Source organism: Lolium perenne, chromosome 5 (assembly GCF_019359855.2).
Source record: "Lolium perenne isolate Kyuss_39 chromosome 5, Kyuss_2.0, whole genome shotgun sequence".
Taxonomy (NCBI): Eukaryota; Viridiplantae; Streptophyta; class Magnoliopsida; order Poales; family Poaceae; genus Lolium; species Lolium perenne.
In genome coordinates this window covers 172,067,365-172,090,394 of record NC_067248.2, presented here as the reverse complement: position 1 = coordinate 172,090,394, position 23,030 = coordinate 172,067,365, and the positions used below count along the sequence as shown (strand labels likewise).

At 41.1% G+C, this 23,030-nt stretch overlaps 1 protein-coding gene across 1 annotated transcript; it reads right to left on the bottom strand.

The window, feature by feature from the left end:
* Positions 1 to 12,903: 12,903 nt before the first annotated feature.
* On the bottom strand, positions 12,904 to 15,813 carry LOC127300617 (uncharacterized). Its single transcript, XM_051330754.2, has 8 exons — positions 15,679 to 15,813; positions 15,015 to 15,092; positions 14,625 to 14,702; positions 14,326 to 14,430; positions 14,114 to 14,200; positions 13,947 to 14,006; positions 13,749 to 13,843; positions 12,904 to 13,332 (listed from the first exon to the last, which is right to left on the bottom strand). Exons 1-8 carry the CDS (start codon positions 15,721 to 15,723, stop codon positions 13,209 to 13,211), a joined length of 672 nt encoding a protein of 223 aa, XP_051186714.1. The 5' UTR covers positions 15,724 to 15,813; the 3' UTR covers positions 12,904 to 13,208.
* Positions 15,814 to 23,030: the final 7,217 nt, after the last annotated feature.

Sequence of the window (23,030 nt, the reverse complement as noted above, 5' to 3'; positions counted from 1 at the left end):
TACTTGTGGGTCATTAAGAATATTTTCTGGCGCCGTTGCCGGGGAGTGAAGCGCTATTGAAGAGTGGAATTGGTAAAGGAAACTTTTACTGTAATTGATGTTTTTATTTCTGTCTAATGCTTTATTTCATTATGGAGAAGTCTCCATTTGACTCCCTATTTGGGATTAATACTACCACTGCTACGGTAGTAGATGAACCACCACATGCGCAATTAGATCCTTTTAAAATACCTATGAAAATTGTTGAATGTGTTATGAATAACTGTTGTTTAGGAGATGGAACTGTCCATCCGGGTGATCATTTACTCTTTATACATGAATTATGCGATTTGTTCAAGTGTGCAGATATTTCAATGGACCAAGTTAAGAGGAAGCTATTCTCTTTATCACTTAAGGGAAGAGCTGCGGAATGGTATAAGATCCTGAAGAATGGCCGATCTATTGGATGGGAGGAAATTGTACCTCTCTTTTATTCCAAATTCTATCCTCCAAGTGATATTTATAAAGATCAGAATAAAATATATAATTTTTGGCCTCAAGATGGAGAGAGTATTGCCCAAGCGTGGGGTAGATTGAAGTCACTAATGCTCAAATGTCCCATTCATGAGCTCCCCGGTAATATTGTTATTAATAACTTCTACGCGAGGCTTTCTCTTCATGATAAGGATTTATTATATGCTTCTTGTTTTGGATCATTTACACGTATGAAAGAAGAAGCTAAATGGGATCTTCTCGACTATATTCACGAAAATACTGAAGGATGGGAGAAAGACAATGGAAGAAAGTCAAGGATAAGTTATGATTATGAATGCATTAAATCTTTTATGCAAACTGATGACTTTCATAATACTAGTGCTGTTTATGGTCTTGATTCTCAAATTCTTGCAAACTGTTTTAAGGCCTTTGCCTCTTATCTTGATGTTCCCACAAAAAGGAGTGGAACAAGTACCATGCACCTTATAAAGATATTGTTAATTGTGTTCCTGCTAGAAATATTGAAGTTGTACTGTTGATCATGTTTTGTCTGAACCTTATATTGAGAAAGTACCTTTCCCTGCCAAGGTAAAGGAACATTCTATTATAACTAGTGGTTAATAAAAGTACAAAGAAATCTATAAAACCTGATGAACAAATAATTGTTGAACCTGTAGTAGCAATAGTAAATGACCTTGTTACTGAAAATGTAGAAGATGGACACGTTATCTTTTGTGAAGATGCTTCTAATATTGTTTTACATCCTAGTAAATCAAAGAAAACTAGTGTTCCTGTGCTTACTATTAGAATAGGCGATCATTGCTATTATGGTTTATGTGATATTGGTGCAAGTTCAAGTGCTATTCCTTATGAGCTTTACAGGGAAATTATGCATGAAATTGGTTCTTGTGAACTTGAAGAAATTGATGTGGTTATTCAGCTTGCTAATAGAGAGACCATCTCTCCGATTGGTATTGTTAGAGATGTGGAAGTTTTATGTGGTATGATTAAATATCCTGCTAATTTTCTAGTAGTTGGTACAACTGCTAGTAAGACTTGTCCTGTACTTTTTGGTAGACCTTTCTTGAATACTTGTGGTGCTATTATAGATTGTAAGAAAGAGAAAATTCGAACTAAATTTAATGGTGAGTCTTATGAGTTTAATTTTTATAAGTTTTCTAAAGCTCCTTAAGAAACTGAATTGCCTAATGAAGATTTTAGAGTAGAACAACTTGCCTCTATTGCTCTTGCTCCCAACAATGCTTTGCAGCAATATATATGGAGGAGCACGAAAGTGAGATCTTTATGGAGGAAAGAAATGAGATTGATGAGATTCTTCATCGTCAACTGGAGATGCTTAAGCACAATTTACCCGTGGAAGACTTGGGTACCATGCTACCACCCAAGGAGGATCCTATTTTTGATTTAAACCTTTACCTGATGATCTTCAATATGCTTATATTGATGATAAGAAAATATATCCTGCTATTATTAGTTCTAAACTTTCAGGACAAGAAGAGGAAAGATTATTGAGAGTATTGAAGAAACACCGATGAGCTATGGGATATACTCTTGATGATTTAAAGGGGATTTCTCCTACTATATGTCAGCATGCTATTAATTTGGAACCTGATGCGAAGTCAGTTGTTGAACATCAACGCCGTTTAATTCCTAAGATGAAGGATGTGGTAAGAAATGAGGTATTGAAACTTCTTGATGCTGGTATTATTTATCCTATTGCTGATATTAGATGGGTTAATCCTCTGCATTGTGTCCCTAAGAAAGGAGGAATTAATGTTGTGCCTAATGAGAATAATGAGCTTATTCCTCAAAGAGTAGTATTTGGTTATAGGATGTGCATTGATTTTAGAAAGTTTAACAAAGTTACTAAGAAAGATCATTATCCTTTACCTTTTAATGATCAAATGTTAGAAAGGTTGTCTAAGAAAACTCATTTTTGTTTTCTTGATGCTTATTCTGGGTTTTCTCAAATTGCTGTTAAAAAGCAAGATCAAGAGAAAACCACTTTTACTTGTCCTTATGGAACTTATGCTTATATATAGACATATGCCTTTTGGTTTGTGTAATGCTCCTGCTACGCTTCAAAGATGCATGTCTGCTATCTTTCATGGTTTTTGCAAAGAAATTGTGGAAGTATTCATGGACGATTGATAACCCACAAGTATAGGGGATCACAACATTCTTCAAGGGAAGTAAAACCCAAATTTATTGATTCGACACAAGGTGAGACAAAGAATACTTATAAGCCTTAACAACGGAGTTGTCAATTCAGCTGCACCTGGAAAAGCACTAGTAACAGGGGTGATGTGAAAGAAGCAATAATATGAGAGCAATGGCAATAGTAACACAGCAGCATTAGCACTAACACAGAGGAGATGGCACCAGAAAATATTCCAGTGCATAGTTGACTGTAGAGCAATGATGATGACAGAAGGACCGGGGTTCCCAGCTACCTACACTAGTGGTAACTCTCCAAATAACATGTGTTGGCTGAACAAGTTACTGTTGGGCAATTGATAATTGTGAGGGCATGACAATGCATGCTATGATAAGATAAAGGTTAATGTAGTATTTAATTGGGCATTACAACATGATACATAGACCGTAATCCAACTACGTCTATGACTAATAACCCACCTTCAGGTTATCATTCGAACCCCTTCAGTATTAAGTTGCAAGCAACAGATATCGCATTAAGCAATGTGTGTAAAGTAAACAATAGAATTATCCTTAGACAACACATTGTTGTTTTCTCCCTAGTAGCAACATCACATCTACAATCTTAGAAGTTATTGTCACTGTTCCAGATTACTAGAGGCATGAACCCACTATCGAGCATAAAATACTCCCTCTTGGAGATACAAGCAACTACTTGATCAAGGTAACTACAAGTTCGGGAGAGCATGCAAGATCTTAAATAACAATAGTATGATAATATGATGAATAATCTGATAACAATTCCACAATTTATCAGATCCCAACTAACACAACACCAATTACATCATATGGATCTCAATCATGTAAGGCGGCTCATGAGATCATTGTATTGAAGTACATGGGAGACAAAGAGAGTACCAACTAGCTATAGTCGAGAACATGTAGTCCAAGGGGGAACTACTCACGAACCATCATGGAGTTGAAGTGGAGGCAGTGGAGTCGATGGAGATGGCTCCGGGGGTCAATCCCCGTCTCGGTAGGGTGCCGGAACAGGAACTTCTGACCCCCAAAACTTGTCTGGACGATGGCGGTGGCGACGGAACTTTTCGTGGATGGATGCTCTGGTTATTTAGGGTTTTTACGTCGAAGGAAATTTATAGGCGGAAGGGCGAGGTCGGTGGGCTCCAGGAGGCCCCACACCACCCCATGGCGTGGCCAGGAGGGGGCCTGCGTCAAGGGCTGGTGTGGCCTCCCTGTTACCATCCTCTATCTCTGCTCTGGACTCCGTCTTCGTGTCGGGAAAAATAGGAGGTTTGGCTTTTGTTTCTTCCGATTCCAAGAATATTTTTTGTACAACTTTTCTGAAATACAAAAACAACAAAACACAAGAACTAACACCGTGGCATCTTGTCAATAGGTTAGTTCCAGAAAATGCATAAAAGTGCCAAGAAGTGTAGACAAAACATATACAAATTGCTGTAAAACAAGCATGGAGCATAAAAAATTATCGATATGTTTGCAACGCATCAACGATTTCTCCGTCTATGGGACTTGTTTTGATAATTGTTTGCACAATCTCGATAAAGTTTTGCAGAGATGTGAAGAAACATACTAATCTTGGGAGAAATTCCACTTTATGGTAAATGAAGAAATTGTTCTTGGACATTAAATTTCTGAAAGAGGTATTAAAGTCGATAGAGCCAAAGTGAAAGCAATTGAGAAAATGCCCTGTCCTAGGGATGTTAAAGGTATTCGTAGTATTCTTGGTCATGTTGGTTTCTATAGGAGGTTTATTAAGGATTTCTCTAAAATTTCAAAGCCTCTTACTCATCTTCTCCAAAAGGATGTACCTTTTGTTTTTGATGATTATTGTAAGGAAGCTTTTGAAACTCTAAAGAAGGCTTTAACTACTGCTCCTATTGTTCAACCACCTGATTGGAATTTACCCTTTGAAATTATGTGTGATGCTAGTGATTTTGCAGTAGGTGTTGTTCTTGGACAACGAGTAGATAAGAAGTTGAATGTTATTCATTATGCTAGTAAGACTCTTGATGCGGCTCAAAATAATTATGCTACTACTGAAAAATAATTTCTAGCTGTAGTCTTTGCTTGTGATAAGTTTAGTATATTGTTGATTCAAAAGTTACTATTCATACTGATCATGCTGCTATTAGGTACCTTATGGAAAATAAAGACACTAAACCTAGGCTTATTATATGGGTGTTTATTTTACAAGAGTTTGATCTGCATATTGTAGATAGGAGGGGTGCTAAAAATCCTGTTGCTGATAATTTGTGTAGATTGGAAAACATTTATTATGATCATATTCCTGTTAATGATAGTTTTCCAAATGACAATTGGCTGCAATAAAGTAACCTCGCGAGAGAGTCCTTGGTATGATGATTATGCTAACTTTATTGTTTCCAAGTACTTGCCTCCAACATTTACAGCTCAGCAAAGAAGGAAATTCTTTTATGACTTGAGGCATTATTTTTGGGATGACCCACACTTATATAAAGATGGAGTAGATGGTATTTGCGAAGATGTGTTCCAGAATATGAGCAACAAGAGATATTGAGAAAATGTCATGGTAGTGCTTATGGAGGACATCATGCGGGAGATAGAACTGCACAAAAGGTTCTACAATCATGTTTTTATTGGCCTACTCTCGTTAAGGATGCAAGTAATATTTCTAGACGCAATAAAATGCCTATGAATTATTCTCTTGTTATTGAACCATTTGACTGTTGGGGATTTGACTTTATGGGTCCTTTCCTCCTTCAGAGGGTTATACTCATATACTTGTTGTTGTTGATTATGTTACTAAGTGGGTAGAAGCTATACCTACAAAGAGTGCTGATGGTGAGACCTCATTAAAAATTCTGAAAGATGTTATTTTCCCTAAATTTGTTGTGCCTAGATATCTTATGATTGATGGAGGTTCTCATTTTATTCATGGTGGTTTTAGAAAGACCCTTGCTAGATATGATGCTAATCATAGGATTGCTTCAGCCTATCATCCCCAATCAAGCGGGCAAGTAAAATTATCAAATAGAGAAATTAAATCAATCTTGCAAAAAACTGTTAATAAATCTAGGAAGAATTGGGCTAGTAAGTTAAATGATGATTTATGGGCTTATAGAACTGCTTATAAAAATCCTATGGGTATGTCTCCTTACAAAATGGTTTATGGAGAAGCTTGTCACTTGCCTTTAGAATTAGAACACAAGGCTTATTGGGCAGTGAAAGAACTTAATAGATACTTTAAACTAGCTGGTAAGAAAAGGTTGCTTGACTTAAGTTCTCTAGATGAATGGAGGAATGAAGCTTATGAAAATGCTAGACTCTTTAAAGAGAAAGTTAAGAAGTGGCATGATAGGAGAATTCTTAAGAGAGAGTTTCATGTTGGTGATAAAATTCTATTGTATAGGTCTCGTCTCAGATTTTTTTGCATGAAAATTACTCTCAAAATGGGAAGGACCTTTTATTATTGAAGAGGTGTATCGTTCCGGTGCAATAAAAATTGCTTCACTGAAAGATAATACTACACAAGTGGTGAATGGGCAAAGACTCAAACATTATATTTCTGGAGATTCTTATAATAAAGATATTGATATTATTCAAGTGGTGACTCCGGAAGAATTTATTAAGGAGCAAATCCAGGAAACTGCAGAGTCCGTTTTAGAATAGGTAACAGTTTTAGTAAGAAAAAGTTCACGTTAAACTTTCCAGCTTATATTTTTGTCATTTTTATTAAATATGAAAAATCATGAGATGAAAATGGGTAGGAGACGGTGCCCGAGGGCACCAGACCACCCCTAGGTGCGGGCTAGCCTCAGGTCGCGCCTAGGCATGGTGGGGGCGCCCTAGGGCTCCTCTCCGACCTGGTTTTGCCTTGTTCTCTTCCTTTTGTTACGAAACTCCCCCGAGATCTGTATATCGTGTTCTCATCGTGTTTTCGTTTCGATCTATTTCTGCCAGGATTTGTTCTCAGTTTTAGAGGCACCATGGTCTCCACCAACAACGATAAGGGCAAGGAGCTGTCGGATGATGATCTCCAAAACCCCAAGCCGGAGGAGGAGGTCAAGAGTGAAGCTGAAGATGAAGTAGAAGAAGACCGGCGTTCACCTCCTCGCACCACCATTGCAAGCATTTGAGTGGTGGAAAACTCTCTCAAGTTCAAGAAAGGAGCGCGGATACGCACTGAAGGAGAGGTTCCACGTAACTTATTGGCTGAGAGGACACCGTCTTCAGACAAAAGTAACCCCTTCCATACTTTAATCCATAAGCATCAATTCCAAAGGGTGCCTCAGGCGTAGTTACCCTCTGGTTGGGATATGGATTGTTCTAACAATGTAGGGAAAGGAAGCTCTCAATCTGAGGAAGGATGGGGGAATAATTCCAAGAGCTGGGACTCACAGTCCGACAAGTTCATGAATAGTAGTGAGTATAATACGGAGTTGATTCGTATTCTCACCTACAAGATTGATGAGTTGAAGGAGTTCGTCGATAAGCTTATTAAGGATGCACCACCACCACCTAAGGAGTAATTCGTCATTGGTATTGTCGTCCCTTTGGCTTGTTCAAAGCTTGGGGGAGTGTCGTGGTATCACACTATTATCTTTTACGTTTTTTTTACTTTTCAGTAGAGTCATATCATGAGTAGTGAAGTTATCATACAGGATACTTTGCAGTGTGGAAGTATCCCTCCTTTAGTTGATTATCTATGTATCCCTTGGTGTGAGTTGCCGTTATGGAATATTAATGAGAAGTTTTTATCATTTAATTTCTGCACACCTTATTTTAGTTTGTAATTTTTGTGATATGATTAATCTTGTTGGTTAGTATTGGTATCACTCTGGGAGCATCAAGTAATTCTAGTTGGTCTTGGCAAACTTAGCATTGGTCAGTAGCAACAATACTTTGAGGCTTAAGTAGAAAAGAGAGAAATACATGTTGACTCACAAGCTTAGTATTCTCAAGATTGAATCGTTTGTACTTCCGAGGAAGATTGCATGATTGTTTTCCATCACATGTATATTTGTTTGTTTCTCTCAACTCTTATGCTTGCTACCCAGCCTTGCTAGCCAAAGACATGTACTGAGAGGGAATGCTTCTCGTGCATCCAAACCTTGAACCAAAAACCCATGCCATTTGTGTCGACCATATCTACCTATATGTGGTATTTCGCCGCCACTCCAAAGTAAATTGCTTGTGTGCTACCTTTAAAACCTTTAAAACCTGTTTTAGCTCATGGGGAGGCATTGGATGCTTTATTATCTCTTTCATGTTTATTATGGCTTCACACCTTGACTAGCATGCACAATGTGCTATTCCTTAATTTTGCAAAAGAGCAGGCGCGGGTGCCCAGCCCACTAAAATAAAAATTGAACCAATAATCCAAATCTCCTAACACTATGTACTTGAGAAATCATGAACCTAGCTTGTTCAAACAAAGGAGAAGAGGAACTTTATTGTTCTCTCTATGGGAGCCGCTCTTGAAACCATTAAACATGAAAATATGATAAATCAGTTGATGCCATTCGTTGACATAGACATACACCACTCTCAAAATTACATTTTCATACCTCTGATTCATTTAAAACAAAAATCTCTAGCACATGAGTGATCCCTGTTTCCCTCTGCGAAGGGCCTATCTTTTACTTTTATGTTGAGTCAGTACACCTATTCCCCTCTATCTCAAGCAAGTATTTGAGTTGTTGTGATCCAACCATTTATGTGTGTTGATGTATTCAGTTATATCTTTTACCCTTTCTTGTGTAGCACAATGCTTTTATCTGAATGAATATAACGCTGAAAGCTATCTATGATTGTAAAGAGACTGTGATGATTGAGCATGTGATTTCTGCAATATAAGCTCTAATATAAAGACTCTGCTCGAAAGATAAGTATAATCTGTTAATTGTTCTCTGACCAAGAACGAAATTTTGCCATCACCAATTATGATTTTCTATGTGGCCTTCTATCAGTGACTCCTTACTCATTTCTACGGGGCGGAAAACCACAGAGAGAGAAAAGCTCTCCGGCAGGCCGAAATCTGCAGGGGAAATTCCTTCCCTGAGGGGGAAATCGTCGCCATCGTCACCATCATCAAGCTGGACTTCATCGGGATCATCATCATCATCATCATCTCCACCACCAGCACCATCATCACCGCCATCTCCACTCCGTCCCGCTGTAACATCTTGGGTTTGATACGTGTCTAGTTCATAGGGGAAACTTTCCCGGTGTTGATTACTCCTTGTAGTTGATGCTATTGAGTGAAACCATTGAATTAAGGTTTATGTCCAGACTGTTATTCATCATTATATCACCTTTGATTATGATCCACATGATGTCTTGTGAGTAGTTTGTTTAGTTCTTGAGGACATGGGAGAAGTCATGATGTTAGTAGTGAAACTTTGTTGAGTTATATTTAATGGTTTGATATTTAAGCTGTGGTGTTATTCTTCTAGTGGTGTCATGTGAACGTCGACTACATGATACTTCACCTTTATGGGACTAGGGGAATGCATCATGTATTTGTCTACTAATTGTGGGATTGCAGGAGTGACAGAAACCCAAACCCCCGTTAGGAAACCAGTGCATGAGGGAGTGTAGGATCTCAAAGTTTATGGTTGTGGTTAGATTTATCTTAATTAATTTCTTGTAGTTGCGGATGCTTGCAAGGGGTATAATCACAAGTATGCATTAGTCCAAGTAGGGGTAGTGCATTAGCATAGGTTCACCCACACAACATTTACCAAAACAATGAAGATTATTCAGCTACGTGAAGCGAACGCACTTGATGAAATTCCCATGTGTCCTTAGGAACGTTCAGCCATCATAAGTAAAACAACCGGCTTGTCCTTTGCTGTAGAAAGGATTGGACCACTCACTGCAATCATTATTACTGTTTTTTATTTACTCGTACTTTATTTATTTGCAATACCAAATACCCCTGAAAACATGTTTGCTAGTGTTGTGAATCCTTGATCAAAACTGCTTGTCAACACCTTCTGCTCCTCGTTGGGTTTGACACTCTTATTTATCGAAAGTAATACGATACACCCCCTAGACTTGTGGGTCATCATGGACACTAAATCAAACATTTTTTAGAGCTTGTCCTTTTGGATTGGGCTCTGCCCTAGGGGCCAATGCAATTTTCATAATATTTTTTATTAATAGAAGAAAAGTAATTAAGATGGTGCCAAAAAATGCTTAAAAATATAACTCTATCTAGGGTTCGCGCCATGCACGTCTACTGCTCATCATCGATGCCATCGAGGTCGACAAACACCAGTGGCGCCCAAGTCCACGAATAGTACATAGCCGATTATGGCTCTGGCGGTGGCGGTCTTCGTGTAGGAGAAGGTGGTGGCAACCATGTCGTGTGGGAGGAGATGGCGGTGTGTGTTCCTAGCTATGTGATAACCCCCAAGGGCGGGGGATCACTGTAGTACAATTCGATAGGTATTTGAGTGTCAAACCCATGGGAGTTGAAGGTAAACTATCCATTCTCTAAATCCCTATAACCCACTTATATGTCCTTCTATGCAAAGCTAGGAACTATAGTGTGTGTGTGTGTGTGTGTGTGTGAAGTGGTTTCTACTAGGAACTTGAACACGGTAAGGTATTAAAAATAACTGTAGGAAGTAAAACTAGTGCAAGTAAAGTAAAGGATGTGAGGTGAAGTGGAGTAAGGTGAAGTAACTCAAGGGAGTAAGTGTTCAGGCAAATTTGTATTTCATTTGTGTGGTTATCACTATTAGTGAAGCTCAGCATAGTCTTTTTAGTGTTTCTTCTAAGGAGGCTAGAGCCATGAATAGGTGCAACCATGTACATGAGAAAATACGCCCCTAGTGATGAATCCCAAGGCCAATTAAGAGCAAACAAGGGAATTATTAACATATAAAGTACAACCACCACATTTAGATCTAAGGTCCCATGATAATACCCCCGTTGATTAACCATGAATTAATACAACATGCATCTCTAAGACATGGGATTCGGTTTCTGTCAAACTCCGGTTATCCTTCATCCTATCAAAATAGAACGGTGACGATCTTGCGCATCGCCCAACATATGTGTGCACTCATATGTTAATACAACAAGATCATCATAGAATATAGCATATACTTGTATTCAACCAAGAATAAAATATATCACAACTGCTATAAACAAGTCATTACTCAAACAAAAACATGGAGACACAATAGATCATGGGAAAACAATAGATTGCATCACACATAATGTTTGCCAAGAGATTACAGTAGGGAGATCATGAAGAGGTGATATATATGTTGATGAAGAGGTGCAGACCCAAGGTGAAGATGGCGATGAAGATCCCCGTGGCGGCGACCACGGGACGCGGCGGCGGCTCAACGCACGGCATCCTTTGGCGGCGGCCTTAGGGATCAGCGGCCCCATTCCCCTTATTCTTCCTTGGACTTGGTGTTGGTGTGAAGGAGGTTCTCCGCCTCCCTGGCAGCTACAAATTAGAGGGATTTTCTTAACAATGGACGGGTGCCTTCAAAAGTAGGGTTTCGACTCAATATATAGAGGTGGAGACGCAATCTTTGCCATAGGATGGATGCCCCTTTGATCTAAGGGAGCTTAGGAATATCTAGAACCTTCCTATGATTCCCCTCCGTCCTTTATGAGCTCATAAAGTCGTGGCTTGGTGATACATCTCAAATGTATCTACTTTTCCAAGAACTCTACTCGAAGATTAGCTCCGAAATCTCACCATACTTGGATAAAAACTGCTGAATTTGATGATGTTTGTAGCAAAGTCTTGTTTTTGTCAGTTTTCGCAGGAAATAAAATCGTGGAAAAATGCCAGGGGAGTTTTTCATGAAAAGAGAGGACCTGAAACTTTGGATCATGAGAGGAGAGCCATGAGGCCCAAACAGATCTAGGTGGCGCGCCAACCCTCTTTGGGCGCGCCACCAGGGCCCGTTTGGCCCTCGGTCATCGTCTCGCCCTCCCCCTTCGCGTGGTGACTTATATACCCTACAAACCTACCCCCTGGAACGACACGGTGTTTTGCAAAATAGAGAGCCGCCGATAACACGATCTTTGTTTTAGGGGCCAGATTGATCCTGCTATCCACCCCAAAGAGAGGGCTTTCGAGGGCTTCTTTTTTTTTCTCCAGCATATATATTTTCTATTTTGGAAACAGGTGAACATTTAGAAATATGAACATTTTAATTGATCTATAAGAAAATACTTTTCGATGAGCATAGCATATTTATATGTAGATGAACATCAATTCAGGAAAAGATAATAAACATATTTTATGTGTTTTGAACATTAATTTAGAAATAAATGAAGAATTTATTCAATTCCTAAGATAAACATTATTTTGTATGTATTTGAATATTAAATACACGACCATATTCAATACCATGAACAATTCATGTTAACTAAATCAGAAAAAATATAAAATATAGAAAAAAATTCTTGAGCTAGATATATTCGAAACACGTTTATATATTTTTCAGTAGAACCGTTTCCGCACTATTCTGATTGTTAAAATAAATATCGGTAGTACTAGATCCCTTCATTTTCTAGATACAGAATGGTATTGACAGTATCTACAAAAAGTTGAGCAGGTTATTTTTGTGACGGAGGGGTTTTAATGTTTTATATAGGAATGGAAAAAAACCTGCCGGGATCAATGGCCCCACCAAATGAGGCCCATGTATTGGATGTTTCATATTTCACGGGCCAATTCTACGCCTCCCTGCTTGCTAGCTTGTTCCTTTCAGGGGAAGACCCACGCTTATTTGGGCTGAGAGACTGGGCTTCAATCTTTTTTGTAGCGTTTGACCGCTTCTGCTCGCGGTTTGTGTCGTTGTCCCAATGTTTCACCATTTGCATACAGAGCTTTTACACTGACAGGGACGCCGGCCGGCGCATGCGTCCTGGCGATCGCAAGCCTGCCTAGATCACCCTTTTACGTTGCAGGCTGCACTGAAATTTATGGCCTTGCTCAAAGTGTTAGTCTATCCATCAGCTCTTTCTTTGGCATCATTCCGCCGCGCGCATGCTCGGGTTGAATTTAGATCGATGACGACTGATTTTGGGTTCCAGATCGAAGCCAGGGGTTGAATTTCCTCCATGAGAGTGATGTGCATGCCTACATGTAACCTTCTTTGAGAACATAAACATATGCATGGATGTCGATCGAACAAGCAGGCATGCATGGAATCATCAGATCGAAGAACATTCTCATGGTCATCCATGGAGTACAACGCAAGCTTTTTCTTCATTATTACCACCAGATCTAGATACATGCATGTAAAGCCAGCATACATCCTGATGAGCGAGCCATTCTTTATCTCCTAACCTTTTGAGTGGTGCAATTCAAAGAAGAAGAAGAGAGAAATCGAGAAAAGAAGAGAGGGGCGAAAAAGAAGAAAGAGAAAGCGTTACTAGCTACGTGAAAACGATTGGCAGCAAAGCAAGAGTTGAAACACTACTACGCATGAATGGCACGGCAGTAATAATAACCGAGAGCGGCAAAAATACACATCATAATCGATGTTGTATCAATGGATGGCCTTTGCACCGCCGCTGCCGTTGAAGCAGAAATGGCGATGGAACTCTCCGCCGATGCAGCATTTCAGCCTCAGGAAGCTCGGCTCCTTGGGGACGGTAAGGGGCCTCCTCGACCTGCACGTACGTCAACATCAGCATCTGTCTATCCTGTTCCCTATCAAATAGCGTCTACTAAATTAAACATATGGTTAATTGTTTAATTAATCCGCATTTGTGTACATACTACTACGTACAAATGCTTTATTCAAGCCCAAAAGCTAGCTATATGTAGGCATCAAGCGTGTTTTACAAATACAATCCTAGCACATATTCAATGTACTCATGTCCCTTAAGCTTTAATGTGTTTTTGTGTACTACATATCCATTTTGCTTTATTCTTAGCATCTTTTGGACTGTACACTTCATTAACATTCACCTAATGTTGTACACAGTGATCGTGACCACATCTTGATGGATAAATGATAAGTTTGTTCAACAATATAATCAGCTGGGTAATGATTTATAAGATCATGTATATGTTAAATAATTGCCTCTGTGGGTGGAATGGCTTGTCAAACGCTGGCATAAGCTGGGCCTTCGGAACCATCTCCTTCCGCATCATCTTGATCTCACGCTCCTCCATCACCTGCGTGTAGTAATAAACCACTTGGTTAAGCATAATATAGTTATCAAATATTAAAGGAACATACATGCATCCATATGTATCTGACATTAGATCGTGTAATCACCTGCGATAACTTGTCCTCAAATCTACGAATAATTTCCATGGTATTTATCTTGCTTGCAACCTGTACGAAGTGAACATTACATGTTCCGAACAACTTTAGTTTCCCAAAGTAAAGGCCCGTAGGTGTCTAGTTATGATAACGAAAAAACTGTGAATCTATGTAATAACCTGGTAATTGTAACCAGCTCGCCTTATGGCTCGTTCCTCGGTGTGAAGCCTGCAATAGCTCAGCGGTTGCTCGTGTTTTGTCGATTTCTGGTGGAAAATTTGTATGCACATATTAATTATTTCAGTGTTTGCTTATCAGCATGCTGTGTAAGTAATTTGTACGAATTTCAGGGTCGATTAATTATCTTGATCTGTAAATTTTTGAAATGAACCTTGGGTGAGGTTTCTGAAGTTGGAGAATGACGTCTGCTCTCATCGTGAGTTGCCGAGTCTGGGCCTCCCTTACGGAAGCTCTGCTGCTCATTTTTGCTTCGTGGCTAAAAAGAAAACATTTTAAGAAATATTATTAGCTGTAATAAAATTTGGAATGCTCTGAATACGTGAAAGACAATGTAGTCATAGAAAAGGACTCTAGTTAGAAGTGGTGACCTCCCAAATCTTGAGTCTACATGCGTGCTAAAGAGATTTTTTCAGATGCATGAATATGCATGTCATTTGTTAACAAAAGTACCTCGGTTATGTTCTTCTTATGAGGTGGAGACCCTCTGTTCCTTGGTGGGCTCTTCGGACCTGAACCAGTAGAAGAGCTCTACAGGAAACAAATACGACTTAGTTAATTAAGTCAATGAAGATAAAATAAAAAAAGACCAAATAAAATACAATTTTCCGTCATGGCAAAAATTCATTTTGAGAAAATTAGTTGTAACATAATTCGGAATGCAGATTTATTCGGAATGCCTTGAATACATGAAACAAAATGTAGTCATCGAAAATGACATTAACTAATGAGATGACATGTTGCACCCCCTGAAAGTTTGGCCTCCCATGTCTCCCAGTGTATACTAAAAAAGAGACGTTCTACAAGCATGAACATATACATATGCCATCTCTGTAAAATTACCTCGGTGATGTTCTTCTTATGAGGTGGAGACCCTCCGTTCCTTGGCGGGCTCTTCGGACCTGAACTAGTTGAAGTGATCTGCAAGGAAGACATAAGAACTAAGTCAGTCATAACCAATTTAACTCCAATAAACAGTTCAAATTATACCACCTTTATAAGATAAGCATTTTAAAACCATGTGTCTCACACCATATATATGTGCTTGACGATACCAAGCTGATTACCAAAGCGTAGCTTGCCTTGACCACTTGGACAGTTATAGAAAAGGTAACGAAAAAGATACCCAAGCTAACACCAAATCGCAGAGTGCTTGTCCAGAAAGAGTTTAACTAACTCGAAAGTAACTGAACTATATACAAATGACAACAAAAAGTACGTGCAACTACGAAAGATAAAGTTACTTGTGCAAGAATCTGTATGTCCAAGGGGCCACTATACTGGAAGCCTGGAACTAGCAACACCCTACGAATAATAACCGAAGTCGTAAAAAATTGAGCCATCTTAGCAGAAACTCGATCGAACATGTTACAAATTCACAACTTCCTACACCACAAGTCTTCCATGCATGCATATGTAAGGCCGGGAAACCAAAGCCCCAGCAGATGAATCCTAGCAGATATGGCAGGCAAGAAGATGCATTTATGTATTTCTCTCACTTCCCAACCTTAGGGGAGGTGACCTTCCTTGTCTTCTCCATCTCTCTAGCCATGGGAAGATGAACTCTCTAAGACGATGAAATGCAAGCGCGAATGATCGATGGATTGAGCAACCAATAGTTGCACCAATTTATAGAGCTATCTAGCACCACGCATGCATGCACATCACACCTCTTTCTACTTAGCTAAGAGACAAGTGGAATGTGGTAGTAGGTTTCAAGCTTAATTAGCTTGGTAGCTAGTGTGCCACTTCACCAACCATCTATTACATTCCATTTCATTTCATTTCATTCACGGGGTTCCTTCAAGAGGCCTCTAAGCCCTAGTCCAAATCAAGTACACACTTTCAGCATATATCATATCAGCATCAGTGTTGAACATCAGTGTGCGTGTATGACTGTGTGTGTCTCTTGTCACTAGCTAGCTACGTACCAACCATGTGTTGAGCCATAGCCATCAGCCCAGGGAACAAGGCTAACAAACTCTTCCTCCTTCCCTTCCCTAGCTACTTTATTTGAGGTGGGACTGAAACTTCCATCTCTCACTCTCTGAAGTTGGTTATGCATGGGACTGAAACTTCTCGTCGCACTCGCGCCTCCCAGATTCGCAGTGTGTAGTGAAGAAGAGAGCTTGAAGCTTCGTGGGAATGGAGTCAGGCGTGCAGTAACCTAGCTTGGCCTTGAGCTTGAGGCTGACACTTGCAACAACCTTAACGTTGCCTAGCCAACAGACTCGTCATGTTTGCACGCGTAGCCATGATTGTTATGCCTCAGCTTTTTGGCATATTCACTACATTCCACATATGTGCCATTTTCTTGCAGCATGTATGGCAGATATGCTGCACAGCAATATGAGCGACAGTTTAATTAGGTCTATGTGGTGTTTTGCTGCCGGTAGTAGCCTTGCTTGGTGTGTGGGTAGCTAAGTTTTAATGACTCCGACAATGCTCTTTCCTTTGCGGCCATGGATTGATTCTAGTGTGATGATTCAGTTTTAGCGGCCCAACAACTAAATATTTTCAGGCAGGAAGTTGAACCGGATGGATATATAATTACAGTTGGCTAGTTCTTGGTCGACAACTTAAGAGCTTGGTCGAGTCTTCGACCGTTGAATTTGTATCTTAGTTCGTGCACCTGACAATTGCACACATGGGATTGCAATTGCACACGTGGTTAACTGGAGTTGTAACTAAAAATTTCGAGTTGCAACACAAATTGGGTGATGTTAGAATTAAGTTAATCCTCGGCCGACTAATAGGATTTAGCCGCATCCATATAATATATTTGTGTCACTGCAAGCGGGACATGGCCCAAATTGATGCACTACTGTCTTGAGTGCAAATAATCTGCCATGCATGACAAGCAAGCTAGGTTGTCTTTTTTTTTTTTGAGAATTTCTCTGCATTCATATCACGGAAAGATACAAAGTTGTTGACCCTTACAAGCACAGAGAAACAAATATACAAAGGACCAAAAACACCTAGAACACCCTAAGACCACCATAGCCCATGAAGATCTCCGGAGCCCTGTGTCATCACCCCATAAACTTGAGAGAAGACCCCTGCAGAAAGAACTACAACCAAGCGCAAGCAGGTCATCATCTTCGACCACGGTGCAATTGCCACCACGCTGCTTCCTCCTTCCTTGACACCAGTGCCGAGAAGGCATGGACACCAATCCAACACGCCTGCAGCAGCCGTCGCCATCTTTGGCTTTGAGTACCGCGAAAAGTGTCCCTTCCGAAAGGAAGGGAACTCGAGTCAACCGACCGGTCCAGCACCGCGGCCGGGCCATCCGCCCGGGCAAACCAGGAACTCCCTCCAGCATCAGCACCGAGGAGGAAGAAAAACAGCAGCAGCAAATCATACCGACAAGGAGGAAGAAGGGTCTTTCTCCCGACCATCTGGCCGATTTTGGCGTCGCCACGTCGGACCGCCTCCTCCCCTCGCCACCAAGGCCGGCCAGAAGAAGCTGCAAGACGTGATAGCCGCAAGCCACCAGAAGAACACAAACCCTAAAAAGGAAGACAATGGTGCCATCTCCTTCCTCTCCCTCGCCACCACGGCCGGCCGAGGAGAAGGCAACAACATCAGCACTCCTCCGACTCCAGAACAGACTCCGCAAACTCCACGGCATGGTCGAAATTCGACCGTGCCCGGGGAATCCACCCTCCCCCGATCCGCAGATCTGAGAGGAAACCAGGCCAGCAGCTCGCCGGCGCCGCCACAAGTGGCCTTGCCGAGATGGGGATCGAGCTCCAGCATCCTTATTCCGACGCGACGTCGCCTCCACCATCTCGACGCCGTCCCAGAGCACCACGCGAAGACTAGGCCGGGCGCTTCCCGGCGCAGCAGAGGAGGAGCCCCCGCCGCCGCCACGCCACCGGGGCTTTGCCCGGCGGCGCCACCGGCGGCGGCGGCGGGAGGAGGGGGTGCGGTGGGTGTGGCGGCTAGGGTTTTGTCTAATAATCTCTACTATATTAAATGGCTAGAGGTAAATATGTAGCAAGCTAGGTTGTCACTCTGTGATGGAGTTGCCACGCTTATTTCCGTATAAAAACAAATGCCAGCACAAGCGTGCGTCACTCCTCAATTTGACAATTGCCAATGGGTTATCTAGGATTTTAATTTCTTCCGTAAGAAAAAAGACTCCAAGCTTTGAGAACGTTGTCGCAAACACTACAAAGTTTCACTAGCTACAGCTTTTGAACACGAAAATATTGCTAAACTTTTTTTTTCTCTAACAGCAAAAGTAAATTCTACACTATTCCTACAATTAAGACATTATTTTTTTCCCCTCGTTGGGTTAGTCAGTCTTATGGAAAATACTAGAAACACCCCCAATCGGTTAAAACTGGGAGACAATGCTAAACAAGGTACTCCCTTTGTTTTTATTTATCCTACATTTTTGGTTAAGTTAAAATAAAACTTTATAAAGTTTGACCAAGTATATAGGAAAGAATATGAACATGTCCCTACCAAACTACTACCTCCGTCATTACAAGATGAAGACGATGATGCTGTGAAGCTCATGTCTAATGAAGTTAGGATTGGACCCATTACAAGGGCTCGTGCGAACCTACTTAAGGAGCAGGTGAATTCACTCCTAAATGGTACTTTGATCGATGAGAACTTTATACTGCCTAAGTTGTTTTACTTATGTATGATCAGGTACGAAGATGGAGCAAGCATCGCACGAGGAGGAGAGGAGCAGCTGGACATGGAGCTGGACATGAAGATATCTCATGGACGCGCGAGGGAGGAGAGGGAGGCATGCACGAAGGAGGGAGAGGAAGTCCAGGACGGCGCCACGCCCGGCGCAACCGGCTGCCACACCGGCTGGCCCGGCCCCACCCCCGGCCAGACCGGCTCTTACGCCGGATGACCCCGGCGCCCGCCGGACCCTGTGCCGGAGCCAACCGGGCACTATCCAGGGTACCTGGCACCCTCGCCCGGTGCCAGCCCGGTCCCTGGCCTGGTCCCAACCGGACCATTCGGCCCCTTGCCCGGTCGACCGACCCCCAGGCCGACCGTGTCCGAGTCAGTCTCGATCAGATCCCGATCTGGGTCGGTTTATTATTGTTATTTTCGACTTCTGGTCGTCCTGAACCCCTAAATAAGTGCTCATGATGTCCCCATAATAGCTTTAGACCACGTTTAAGATAAACCCTAGTTCATAGTTGATTCCTTTGTAACTCTATTGAATCTATACACCAATTCGCATCGATCTGGTGTTTTGCTACTGAAAGTTTGTGTGATCTGCTGTTCCATTGGGAATTAGAAGGTTGCAATTTACCGCTTCGTGGTAGGCGGCTATGTGTGCAGGGTTGAGAGTTGTTGCATTGGCGACAGGAATCAATCGAGAGACTTCGTCGGCGTCATACAAGTTATCTGCACCTTCTCATCGGGTTATCTCCGATGTGTTCATCGTGTATTCATCACCACCACCGTGCTTACTGAGAAGATCGGGCAAGCCCTTATCATCTTGGTATCAGATTTCAGCGTTTCCTCGGTAACCCATCCACAATCCACCCCATAGTTGAGTTGTGAGTGTTTCCTATCCAAAAAAAGCAAAAAATATTAGGGTTAGGGTTTACCATAGCCTTAGGTTGCATCAATTTCGAGTTTTAATTGTTGTTCGTGTCTTGTATTTGCGTATCTTTTTCTTCCATCATGTTTTTCTAGTAGATTGGCTAGGGTTTGTGTTTCTACATCTTCTAGTTTATCATCTAGTGTTTTCTTTTTGTTGCTCCGAGTCCACATAGCGTACAGTGTGGTTTCTTCGAACCATAGACACAGCCTCTCGATATAAGTGACTAGGAACTTTCCCAGAAGAGACTAGTTTTACCGATCGACAGGCTGCTCATTAGGTTTTGGTGCTTTGCAATATCTGTTGGCCGTGTTACAAAGGAGTAGAGTCATAAAAATCAAAAAAAAAATTGAAAAAAACAAAAGGAGATACCTTGTGTTGCGTGTGAAAAATCAAAAGAGAGAAAAGAAAGAAAAGCGAAGTGCTAGTAGAATCAAGTGAAGGCCTAAGTTTACTTTCCTGCACCCGTAGTTGAGCAATCTTGTGCATGTCTCTTTAAGCTTTGCTAGCGTCTCTCGAGTGCATTGCAACCTTTTCATCCATATAGTTGCATTGCCACATTTATCGCCTTGTGTGAGTATCATTGATTGTTCTACGGTCAGCACTAGAGCTTGTTATTGGTGCAAATAGGTAGCCTACCTACAGCCCCACATATATCCTGCTTTGTCATGTGATTGTTCTTATACCCTTGATATTCGCTTCACTACATCCGTGCACTAGTTTGTTAATCCAAGTTGGTAAGCAATAATAATTCACTTTAGAGCGGTAAGATTTACCTTTCTTATCAGTTTTAAGTGAATTATGAGAGTACCACCATATATTTTTGATTTAGTGCACTAACATACTAATAATGTCTTGTAGTGATGCTAAACTTGTTGACCAGAAAAAAGAAGGATGTAGCTGATATTGTTTCTTGGAGGGAGTATGAAGCTCTTCATAACGAGATGCGATGTGAATTCCGCACTCATGACGAAGAACTTAATGATGACATTTAGAAGGTCACCAAGAAGCTTGACACTACTAGTGAGACCGTCAATACAATTCAAGAACAAGTGACGGATATTCAGCGCAACCATCAAGCGTTTACTCTGGCCATTGATAATCTGACTCAACAACGACAACAGACACATCCTGAAGATGAGGATAGTAATCATGGTAACCTTGATGAAGAACCCGCTGCTGATGAGCGTGATATGGGTTGTGGTGTTGGACATGGTGCCTGTGGTCGTGGTTTTTGTTGGAGATATGCCCAAGAGGCAATAATAAAATGGTTATTATAATATATCTTTGTGTTTATGATAATGTTTACATACCATGCTATAATTGTATTAACCGAAACATTGATACATGTGTGTTATGTGAACAACAAGGAGTCCCTAGTAAGACTCTTGTTTAACTAGCTTGTTGATTAATAGATGATCATAGTTTCATGATCATGAACATTGGATGTTATTAATAACAAGGTTATGTCATTATGTGAATGATGTAATGGACACACCCAATTAAGCGTAGCATAAAATCACGTCATTAAGTTATTTGCTATAAGCTTTCGATACATAGTTACCTAGTCCTTATGACCATGAGATCATGTAAATCACTTATGCCGGAAAGGTACTTTGATTACATCAAACGCCACTGCGTAAATGGGTGGTTATAAAGGTGGGATTAAGTATCCGGAAAGTATGAGTTGAGGCATATGGATCAACAGTGGGATTTGTCCATCCCGATGACGGATAGATATACTCTGGGCCCTCTCGGTGGAATGTCGTCTAATGTGTGGCAAGCATATGAATAAGTTCATAAGAGACCACATACCACGGTACGAGTAAATAGTACTTGTCAGGAGATGAGGTTGAACAAGGTATAGAGTGATACGGAAGATCAAACCTCGGACAAGTAAAATATCGCGTGACAAAGGGAATTGGTATCGTATGTGAATGGTTCATTCGATCACTAAGTTATCGTTGAATATGTGGGAGCCATTATGGATCTCTGATGTCTACGGGTGCTTCTATTCTTGTAGACAGTGTTGGGCCTCCAAGAGCAGAGGTTTGTAGAACAGCAGCAAGTTTCCCTTAAGTGGATCACCCAAGGTTTATCGAACTCAGGGAGGAAGAGGTCAAAGATATCCCTCTCATGCAACCCTGCAACCACAAAGCAAGAAGTCTCTTGTGTCCCCAACACACCTAATAGGTGCACTAGTTCGGCGAAGAGATAGTGAAATACAGGTGGTATGAATAAGTATGAGCAGTAGTAATGGCGCCAGAAAAGTGCTTGCTGGCGTGCAGTTGATGGTAGTAATATTGCAGGAAGTAAAGATGCAGTAAAACAGTAAACAAGCAGCGTTAGCAGTATTTAGGAACAAGGCCTAGGGATCATACTTTCACTAGTGGACACTCTCAACATTGATCACATAACAAAATAAATAAATAGATGCTAGACTCTACACCCTCTTGTTGGATGATGAACACCACTAACTGTGTAGGATTACACGAACCCTCAATGCCGGAGTTAATAAGCTCCACAATATTCAATGTTCATATTTAAATAACCTTAGAGTGCATAACAGATCAACATAACCAAACCAAGTACTAACATAGCATGCACACTGTCACCTTCACACTACGAAAGGAGGAATAGATCACATCAATACTATCATAGCAATAGTTAACTTCATAATCTACAAGAGATCACAATCATAGCCTACGCCAAGTACTACACGATGCACACACTGTCACCATTACACCGTGCAGGAGGAATAAACTACTTTAATAACATCACTAGAGTAGCACGCAGATAAATTGTGATACAAAACACATTGCAATCAAAAAGAGATATAAATAAGCACTTCACTATGCCATTCATAACAGCGAATAAGTATTCTGCAAAATATAGCCTAAGAGACCCACACGGTGCACACACTGTCATCTTTACACACGTGGGACAAGAAGTCTCCGGAGATCACATAAGTAAAATCCACTTGACTAGCATAATGACATCTAGATTACAAGCATCATCATATGAATCTCAATCATGTAAGGCAGCTCATGAGATTATTGTATTGAAGTACACAGGAGAGAGATGAACCACATAGCTACCGGTACAGCCCCGAGCCTCGATGGAGAACTACTCCCTCCTCATGGGAGACAGCAGCGGTGATGAAGATGGCGGTGGTGTTGATGGAGAAGCCTTCCGGGGGCACTTCCCCGTCCTGGCGGCGTGCCGGAACAGAGACTCCTGTCCCCCAGATCTTGGCTTCGCGATGGCGGCGG

What these genes read in the sequence shown, in the direction of transcription:
- LOC127300617 (XM_051330754.2), bottom strand. Translation starts at nt 15,723, where the DNA reads ATGGCTAGAGAGATGGAGAAGACAAGGAAGGTCACCTCCCCTAAG. An exon ending in GAGCTGGTTACAATTACCAG is followed by an intron (nt 14,007 to 14,113) that starts GTTATTACATAG and finishes CACTTCGTACAG; the next exon opens with GTTGCAAGCAAGATAAATAC. An exon ending in TTGAGGACAAGTTATCGCAG is followed by an intron (nt 13,844 to 13,946) that starts GTGATTACACGA and finishes TACTACACGCAG; the next exon opens with GTGATGGAGGAGCGTGAGAT.